We start from the raw sequence: 9,564 nt of genomic DNA, 5'->3' as shown, positions 1-9,564 counted from the left end.
ATCATTTTGTGAGAAGACTGATTTTCAGGATGTCTCAATGTCTGACAAACACCGATCTAGCTCAGGCTCTAGTCACCTTTCACCGCAGATGCAGAAGTACGACATAGGTGGCTGTGGTGGATTGAGACACATCCAATGCAAAAATATATCTAGTTTAAACTGACAGGTTTTTATGCTAATTGACTTTAGGGTTTTTTAAGGTAAGGGTTATGATTAGGATTAGGGTTTAGGGTAGGGTCATCCCAAGGATCCCACTTAGCATCTACCATTGTCTTGGGCCTCGTGGAAAAAACATTTGTTAATCAAATGTTTTACCTGAGATAATTAACATATTAATAACATATTAACACCCTTTAGATACTCTGTTAATGATACATAAGTCATTTCATAGCAATGAGTAAATTCATCCTATCGCATTCATCCCATACATTAATAAAGTGCAACATATGTGAGCTTAGTCAATGCTCCCAGGCATGGAAAACTCACAGTAAGTATTTGGTGTGCAGATTTTAGTCTCATGATCATAAAGAATTCCAGGCACAGGAACCGGTTTTCTCTCTTTCGCAATCTCATGCACTGCTTTGTTGTCGGGTAATGAAGAGAGAGCTTGGTATGCACTGTTAACATCTACATATAACATTTATCAGATACAGTTGTAAAATTACAACTAAATTACAGTTGTAAAATTACAACTAAATTACAGTTGTAAAATTACAACTAAATTACAGTTGTAAAATTATTCTAAATTGCAATGGTGTGATAAAAATAGTGCCGACATCATAACTCTATAATGAAACCAAAGAGCTAGGCTTGGGCTAACCATAGATTACAGCATTAGTTGGACAGAGGAAAAAAAACTGAGACGGAAAGGTATGCAAGGGACGCATCGCGTGTGTGTCTAACAGGTAATGTGGTGTGTTGGAAGGGAGGAGCTGAGAAAATAAAACAGAAGAGAGGGGTACTTAAGAAGGAAGATTGAGTCAAGGTTACCAATCAGAAAGCATGGCCTTCCTCAGGACTTGTTGTGTGGTGACCATGATGGTCACATTCCTGTCAAAAGGTAAGTTGTACAATTCTCAATGTATCTCTGTCTTTATCCTACAGCGTTCTTCATTTATACTCACCTGGGTTTTAAGAAGTTGGCTACTAAGTTTCTTTCAGTTTGTATATAAAGACATTTGGACTGAATCAATAAACTGAACTCTATCGATTTAAAACTACAATATGTATTTATTATTATTTATTATTAAAGGTGTGCAGGTGTACAGCTTTGTGTTTTCAAAAGTATTGAGTGAAGCAGAAATACTAATTGATGACATTGAAGAAAAAAGCTAGCCAGTTATAGGCGTCATTGTCTTTGCGGCATTACCTATTTCACTTAAGGTGGCATCCAGAGTCGTGTCATGACCTTGTGAGAGACAGTGTATCCTATTATTTAATAACCTGTGACTGATGTCTTTTGTCCTACTACTGTCCGAGCATTCTTCCAGCATTCCAAAATCTTTCAAAAACCTTCTGCTCTCTTGCTGTGAACGAGTAGTGACAATTATTCTGGAATATGGGCAGTGATGACATATTTTGAACAACGGGGCAGTGATGATACATTTTCAAGCACAAACCCTCATCTAACAAGTATGTCTTGGTTAAAGGGCACATGCCATACACATACAAGGAAACATGTTAAACTTAGCAGGTGGGCTTAAAGGCGTTCGGTTTGCTCCTAGCAGAACTTGGCTAGGCGAAGCGACCGTCTGTGCTCACATACTCCCTAAAAACCTTCGCATGAAAAACGAGAAAAAACCTGCAATATTACTGTTGTTTGTTCCTCTTGAGCCACCGTTGCAACAACATAGCCAGAAACACTTCCTCAAAATAGTCAGAATTAACCTAAGATAAATCAAGAAATCGGTCATTAATTTTGACATTTTTGGTACGGTATTTCTCAAGTGAAAAAATGTGCATGAAAACTAGTCGTCTCTCATTGAATGACAACAAACACTTCCCACTGGGCAAAAACTGGTTGAATCAACATTGTTTTCACGTCATTTCAACCCCAAAATCCAAAGTGATGACATTGATCAATGTAAAAAAAAAAGTCATCAACATTAAGGGAATTTCATTTCTTTTTTTGAACCAAAATCCAATGACTTGGTGAAATGTTTTTGATTTTACATTGTATTCACGTTAGTTGACAACTCTACCAAAGTAAATCCAAACTACCGAACTTCAACTTGCCTCAACAACAAAAAATTGTGTGCACGAAAAGACAAAACAAAAACTGCCAAAGACCAAAATGTCATAATATATGCACAAACTGTTTTGGCTAGGAAGCACACGGTAAGCTTAAGACAATCGGTGTGTTATGACAATTGGTACGAATGCTGACGTCAGTCAGTATGTTCACTCTTTGATCAGTATGGGACAGTATATACGCTTAGATTATTTTTTTCTCCAAAAGGGCTCTTTGGCTGTCCCCATGGCAGACCCTTTGAAGAACACTTTTAGGTTCCAGAGAGAACCCTCGTGTTCCATGTAGAACCCTCTGTGGAAAGGGTTCTACCTGCAACCGAAAAGGGTTCTTCAAAGGATTCTGCCATGGGGACAGGCCAAGAAACCCTTTTAGGTTCCAGATAGAACCAAGTGTACCCAGTGAAAATGCCAGGGTTTGGATACAGAGAGTAAGAGATTACACCTTTGTTAAGGATTAAGAGGATTTTGTTTTCTTTCTGTCTTGTATTTCAGGCTGTCATTCCCAGCTGAGTGGTAAGTCCTTTTCACCACTTACAGATGTTCTCTAAACACGATTAAAACCTTTATAATCTACTGTTACACTAATGTGACCTATTCAACAATGACCTTAACAAATAACCCATCCTTCTCTGTCACTGTTAGTGTGCGGAACACCTCCTCTCAACACTAGGATCGTGGGGGGTCAGGATGCTCCTGCAGGGAGTTGGCCATGGCAGGCCAGTCTTCAGAGATTAGGCAAGCATTTTTGTGGGGGATCCCTCATCAACAAAGAGTGGGTGCTGACTGCTGCTCACTGCTTCCCCAGGTAAGGATTTGCAGGATTGCGGGAAACCTTTAACCCTAACACCAAACCTAATCGAAATTCAACTGAGCCAGCCATTTACAACAATACTGTTACCTTTTTATATATTTATTCCCTCAGTACCAGTTCATCAGATGTGATGGTCTACGTGGGTCGTCAGAGCCAGGAGGGCTCCAACCCCAACGAGGTGAGCCGGACGGTCACTCAGATCATCCGCCACCCCAACTACATCAGTAGTTCCAGTGGCAACGACGTGTGTCTGCTTAAGCTCTCCTCCCCCGTGGATTTTACAAACTTCATTCGGCCAGTCTGCCTAGCTGCACCAAACAGCTCTTTCCATGCTGGAGCTACTAGCTGGGTCACCGGCTGGGGCGCCATCAGCAGTGGAGGTGAGCGCTGTAGCTTGCTTTAAGTACCGCTGATGATGGATCAGAATTATATGATTGATATTGTCTTGTGAATGTCTCTCCTCAGTGTCCCTGCCCTCACCCCAGACCCTACAGGAGGTGGATGTGCCAGTAGTGGGGAACAGGCAGTGTAACTGTAACTATGGAGTTGGCTCCATCACTGACAACATGATCTGTGCTGGTCTATCAGCAGGAGGAAAGGATTCCTGTCAGGTAAAATCTCTTGGTTATCTTGTTTGTTTATTAAAATGTGGGCTAATGACACATTCGTAATCTGTGTCTGGTTGCTCAGATCCAGATTATACCTAGCCTAGTCCTAGATTGAAAAGCACTTTCAATAGAGATTCTCCATTAAAAGTGCTTTTTAGTCCAAGACTAGTCTTAATCGGTGTCTGAAAAACGGACCCATTATGTTTCATAAGAAAATCTAATCTCAGTGAGTGTAAATCTGTCAATGCATAGGGGGACTCAGGAGGTCCGATGGTGAGCAAACAGGGTACTCGCTGGATCCAGTCTGGCGTTGTGAGTTTCGGCCACGGCTGTGCCCAGGCAAATGCCCCAGGAGTGTATGCTAGAGTGTCTCAGTACCAGACCTGGATCAACACCCAGATCACCAGTGACCAGCCAGGCTATGTCACCTTCACCTCCAGTGGGACTGATTCTGACCTCAGTGTCTCGTGTACTGGTCTTCCAGCCCCAACTACCACCACAACTGCCCCTACGACCACCACTACCACCACAACTGCCCCTAAAACCACTCTTAAACGTAAGTGGATTTACTTCCCTCTATGACACAAACAAATTGGTCCCTCCTCTTAGAGGCACAGCCGTCTGTTACTCCTGTTATAGCTACAGTGGGGAAAAAAAAGTATTTAGTCAGCCACCAATTGTGCAAGTTCTCCCACTTAAAAAGATGAGAGGCCTGTAATTTTCATCATAGGTACACGTCAACTATGACAGACAAAATGAGGAAAAAAAATCCAGAACATCACATTGTAGGGTTTTTAATGAATTTATTTGCAAATTATGGTGGAAAATAAGTATTTGGTCAATAACAAAAGTTTCTCAATACTTTGTTATATACCCTTTATTGGCAATGACACAGGTCAAACATTTTCTGTAAGTCTTCACAAGGTTTTCACACACTGTTGCTGGTATTTTGGCCCATTCCTCCATGCAGATCTCCTCTAGAGCAGTGATGTTTTGGGGCTGTCGCTGGGCAACACGGACTTTCAACTCCCTCCAAAGATTTTCTATGGGGTTGAGATCTGGAGACTGGCTAGGCCACTCCAGGACCTTGAAATGCTTCTTACGAAGCCACTCCTTCGTTGCCCGGGCGGTGTGTTTGGGATCATTGTCATGCTGAAAGACCCAGCCACGTTTCATCTTCAATGCCCTTGCTGATGGAAGGAGGTTTTCACTCAAAATCTCACGATACATGGCCCCATTCATTCTTTCCTTTACACCTGGTCCCTTTGCAGAAAAACAGCCCCAAAGCATGATGTTTCCACCCCCATGCTTCACAGTAGGTATGGTGTTCTTTGGATGCAACTCAGCATTCTTTGTCCTCCAAACACGACGAGTTGAGTTTTTACCAAAAAGTTATATTTTGGTTTCATCTGACCATATGACATTCTCCCAATCCTCTTCTGGATCATCCAAATGCACTCTAGCAAACTTCAGATGGGCCTGGACATGTACTGGCTTAAGCAGGGGGACACGTCTGGCACTGCAGGATTTGAGTCCCTGGCGGCGTAGTGTGTTACTGATGGTAGGCTTTGTTACTTTGGTCCCAGCTCTCTGCAGGTCATTCACTAGGTCCCCCCGTGTGGTTCTGGGATTTTTGCTCACCGTTCTTGTGATCATTTTGACCCCACGGGGTGAGATCTTGCGTGGAGCCCCAGATCGAGGGAGATTATCAGTGGTCTTGTATGTCTTCCATTTCCTAATAATTGCTCCCACAGTTGATTTATTCAAACCTAGCTGCTTACCTATTGCAGATTCAGTCTTCCCAGCCTGGTGCAGGTCTACAACTTTGTTTCTGGTGTCCTTTGACAGCTCTTTGGTCTTGGCCATAGTGGAGTTTGGAGTGTGACTGTTTGAGGTTGTGGACAGGTGTCTTTTATACTGATAACAAGTTCAAACAGGTGCCATTAATACAGGTAACGAGTGGAGGACAGAGGAGCCTCTTAAAGAAGAAGTTACAGGTCTGTGAGAGCCAGAAATCTTGCTTGTTTGTAGGTGACCAAATACTTATTTTCCACCATAATTTGCAAATAAATTCATTAAAAATCCGACTGTGATTTTCTGGATATTTTTTTCTCTCAATTCGTCTGTCATAGTTGACGTGTACCTATGATGAAAATTACAGGCCTCTCTCATCTTTTTAAGTGGGAGAACTTGCACCATTGGTGGCTGACTAAATACTTTTTTCCCCACCGTATAGGCTACTTATCTGTGACTCTCCATTTGACCACATCCAAACTTTAGGTGTTTATCCCTCTTTTTAAATCTACACTCAGACAACAGTCTCCCTCAGACAGTGTTACAGTCCTGACCTCTGTAGCTCTTCTCTCCCTGTTTCTGCAGCGGTGGTGTGTGGCAGTGCCTCTTTGAACTCCCTTGCTGGTGGGGGCTTGGCCTCAGCGGGCTCCTGGCCCTGGATAGCCAGTCTACAGACAAACGGAACACACGTATGCGGGGGCACAATGGTGGCAGAGCACTATGTCATGAGCGATGCTGGGTGCTTCTCCAGGTAACACACTCCACTTGTATGTAAACGGGAGAGTTGGTCACATGCATATGGTCAGATCTCCATCACTTGGTGCCTTGGCGCTCAAGTTGAACCAAGGACCTATTACATAGAAGGTATCGGTAATGCCAAGCTAAAGTTCCCCATCTTCGTTATTCCCCCTTCCCAGGCAGTCCAACGCCTCTCAGTGGACCGTGATCATGGGTCGTCTGAAGCAGAGCGGCTCCAACCCGAACGAGGTAACCCTTAACGTCATCAACATCACCATGAGCAACTTGACGGCCAACAACGTGGCAATCCTCCGACTGGCCAGCCAACCCACGTTGTCTGACTACATCCAGCCTATCTGTGTGGACCAGGGAACCAACACCTTCAGCATAGGGACTCGGTGCTGGGTGGCTGGCTGGGGCACGGGCCAGGGTGGAGGTGAGTCAGCATAGGGACTCGGTGCTGGGTGGCTGGCTGGGGCACGGGCCAGGGTGGAGGTGAGTCAGCATAGGGACTCGGTGCTGGGTGGCTGGCTGGGGCACGGGCCAGGGTGGAGGTGAGTCAGTGCTGGGTGGCTGGCTGGGGCACGGGCCAGGGTGGAGGTGAGTCAGTGCTGGGTGGCTGGCTGGGGCACGGGCCAGGGTGGAGGTGAGTCAGTGCTGGGTGGCTGGCTGGGGCACGGGCCAGGGTGGAGGTGAGTCAGTGCTGGGTGGCTGGCTGGGGCACGGGCCAGGGTGGAGGTGAGTCAGTGCTGGGTGGCTGGCTGGGGCACGGGCCAGGGTGGAGGTGAGTCAGTGCTGGGTGGCTGGCTGGGGCACGGGCCAGGGTGGAGGTGAGTCAGTGCTGGGTGGCTGGCTGGGGCACGGGCCAGGGTGGAGGTGAGTCAGTGCTGGGTGGCTGGCTGGGGCACGGGCCAGGGTGGAGGTGAGTCAGTGCTGGGTGGCTGGCTGGGGCACGGGCCAGGGTGGAGGTGAGTCAGTGCTGGGTGGCTGGCTGGGGCACGGGCCAGGGTGGAGGTGAGTCAGTGCTGGGTGGCTGGCTGGGGCACGGGCCAGGGTGGAGGTGAGTCAGTGCTGGGTGGCTGGCTGGGGCACGGGCCAGGGGTGGAGGTGAGTCAGTGCTGGGTGGCTGGCTGGGGCACGGGCCAAGGTGGAGGTGAGTCAGTGCTGGGTGGCTGGCTGGGGCACGGGCCAGGGTGGAGGTGAGTCAGTGCTGGGTGGCTGGCTGGGGCACGGGCCAGGGTGGAGGTGAGTCAGTGTGTAATACTGGAACAGACTAACACAACTGGAGGTTGACTTCTGTGACAAAGTCCAGCATTTGCCAGCAGCATACCACCCTGCATCCCACTGCTGCCTTGACTCTAAAGCTAAGCAGGGTTGGTCCTGGTTGGTCCCTGGATGGGACACCAGATGCTGCTGGAATTGGTGTTGGAGGGGGCCAGTAGGAGGCACTCTTTCCTCTGGTAAAAAAAAAATCCCAATTCCCCAGGGCAGTGATTGGGGACATTACCCTGTGTAGGGTGCTGTCTTTCGGATGGGATGTTAAACAAGTGTCCTGACTCTCTGTGGTCACTAAAGATCCCATGGCACTTATTGTAGAGGTATTAACCCTGGTGTCCTGGCTAAATTCCCAATCTGATCATCATGGCCACCTAATCATCCCCAGCTTCCGATAGGCTCATTCATCCTCTCTCCTGTAACTATTCCCCTGGTCATTGCTGTAGATGAGAATGTCTTCTCAGTCAACTTGCCTGGTTACATAAATAAATGTGTTCTTTCTGTTTGGTCAATTTGTGATTTTCATCCTCTCTCTTTCTCTTTTCTGTCTCGTTCCTTAGCCGAACAGAACTTGCAGCAGTCCCAGACCACTGTGGTGGATTGTGAGAGCTCCGGCTCCTCTGATAACATCTGCACTGCTGCCTTGGACCTTCAACAGGTACAGATGGGTCCGACAAACAACGCAAACGCACAATAATGGGTTTCAAAAGTAGACTCAGAGGTGCCAACTGGTGTACAGCAAGGATGGTTTCATTCTGTCTGTCCTAGTTATTGCGGATAGCTCTGCAACTGTTGGGATGTGATCTATTTGACTTTGGCATCTCCAGAATTGGCCTCAGCAGAGCATACCTGATGGTATGACATTTACATCCACCGAGTGAGGAAAGTCCAAGCTTCATAATGATCTTCCAGTTAAGTAGCTTGGTAGGCAACCAGTCTGGTTATCTATCTGACATGACAATGCTGACCTTCCCCCCCCATGTGTTCATTCATTCTTCTCTTTCCCCACAGGGTGAAAGGGGTGGTCCTCTGATGTGTAAGCAGGGTGACGCGTGGTACCAGGCTGCTGTGTTGACTGTCGACAGCAGCAACAAGACCAGCTCCAGCGAAACACGATGGAGCCGGAGTCCTCGCTCCTCCAACATCCAGGTCTTCACCAAAACCGCCCGCTTCCAGAGCTTTCTTCAGACCACTGTGGACACATTCCCTTCACCCGTCACAGCCAGAACCCCCACCAATGGCCCCAACACTGCCAACGGCACAACTGTCAGCGCAACTGCCGCTGTCGTTACTCCTGCCAGTGAGGCAACTCTGGCCCAATCATCCCTCTTCCTGCTCTTCTTGTCTCTCCTCTCTCTCCCACTGTCTCTCAGTCAAGGCTGGTGACGCTGAGGAGGCACCTTTATGTAAACCTCTGGCAATAGGATCTAGATATCCTCAGTTTGAAGTATGTACCATTGCACTTTATATATTGTTGCTATAGAGTATTTTGGTGAGTTTAATCTTGGTTAATCCAGAACTAAAATCTTGCGTAATTTGGTCAGCTGCGTGATTTAGTTCTGGGTCCATATGTGTTAGAAATTGAGAGTTCGGGTTTGCGAAGTCTCCACCCCATCGCAAAAGGAAACTCTCAGCCAAAGCACTGACATTTAAGCACCGCCTTCGCCCAATCCTGATACGTCCAAATTATCATTGAGGAAAACCCAAACATTGTAACTACTGATTCTCGTTATCCTATGCATCTCATTCCGTCACCACAGATTATTTGGTTTATGTGCAGAATTTGTCCACGAGAGATTATGGTGAGTTAAACACTCCTGCCAATATGTAACAGCAATGCCTGGTCTAATGCTGTCTGCAAACTGAAAAACACAAAGCTTATCTCATCTAATTGTTTATTTATTCTGACTGGATTCAAATATGAAACTGCCACTGTAATCAGTTTGAGCTCACAATAATTCTTTCTTTGTACTCTTATCAAATCTATGCAGTTCAGTATTTCATGTTATGTCACAGATCAGGAAATGCTTTATTTAAATGTTATGACTTGATCTACTGTTTTATCCGGAAATTAAAATGATCAATTAA

General features: G+C 46.3%; 1 protein-coding gene across 1 annotated transcript; it reads left to right on the top strand.

Moving 5' to 3' along the window:
* The first annotated feature begins 1,002 nt into the window (after positions 1 to 1,002).
* LOC121548033 (transmembrane protease serine 9) lies at positions 1,003 to 9,564 on the top strand. The gene is made up of 10 exons (XM_041859435.2): positions 1,003 to 1,060; positions 2,743 to 2,763; positions 2,893 to 3,055; positions 3,173 to 3,441; positions 3,527 to 3,672; positions 3,922 to 4,225; positions 6,049 to 6,214; positions 6,381 to 6,637; positions 8,037 to 8,134; positions 8,488 to 9,564. The coding sequence occupies exons 1-10, from the start codon at positions 1,003 to 1,005 to the stop codon at positions 8,860 to 8,862; spliced, it is 1,857 nt and encodes a 618-aa protein (XP_041715369.2). The 3' UTR covers positions 8,863 to 9,564.

Source organism: Coregonus clupeaformis, chromosome 31 (genome assembly GCF_020615455.1).
Source record: "Coregonus clupeaformis isolate EN_2021a chromosome 31, ASM2061545v1, whole genome shotgun sequence".
Classification (NCBI taxonomy): Eukaryota; Metazoa; Chordata; class Actinopteri; order Salmoniformes; family Salmonidae; genus Coregonus; species Coregonus clupeaformis.
The sequence above is the reverse complement of the archived record's forward strand: the minus strand, read 5'-3'. Positions and strand labels throughout refer to the sequence as shown.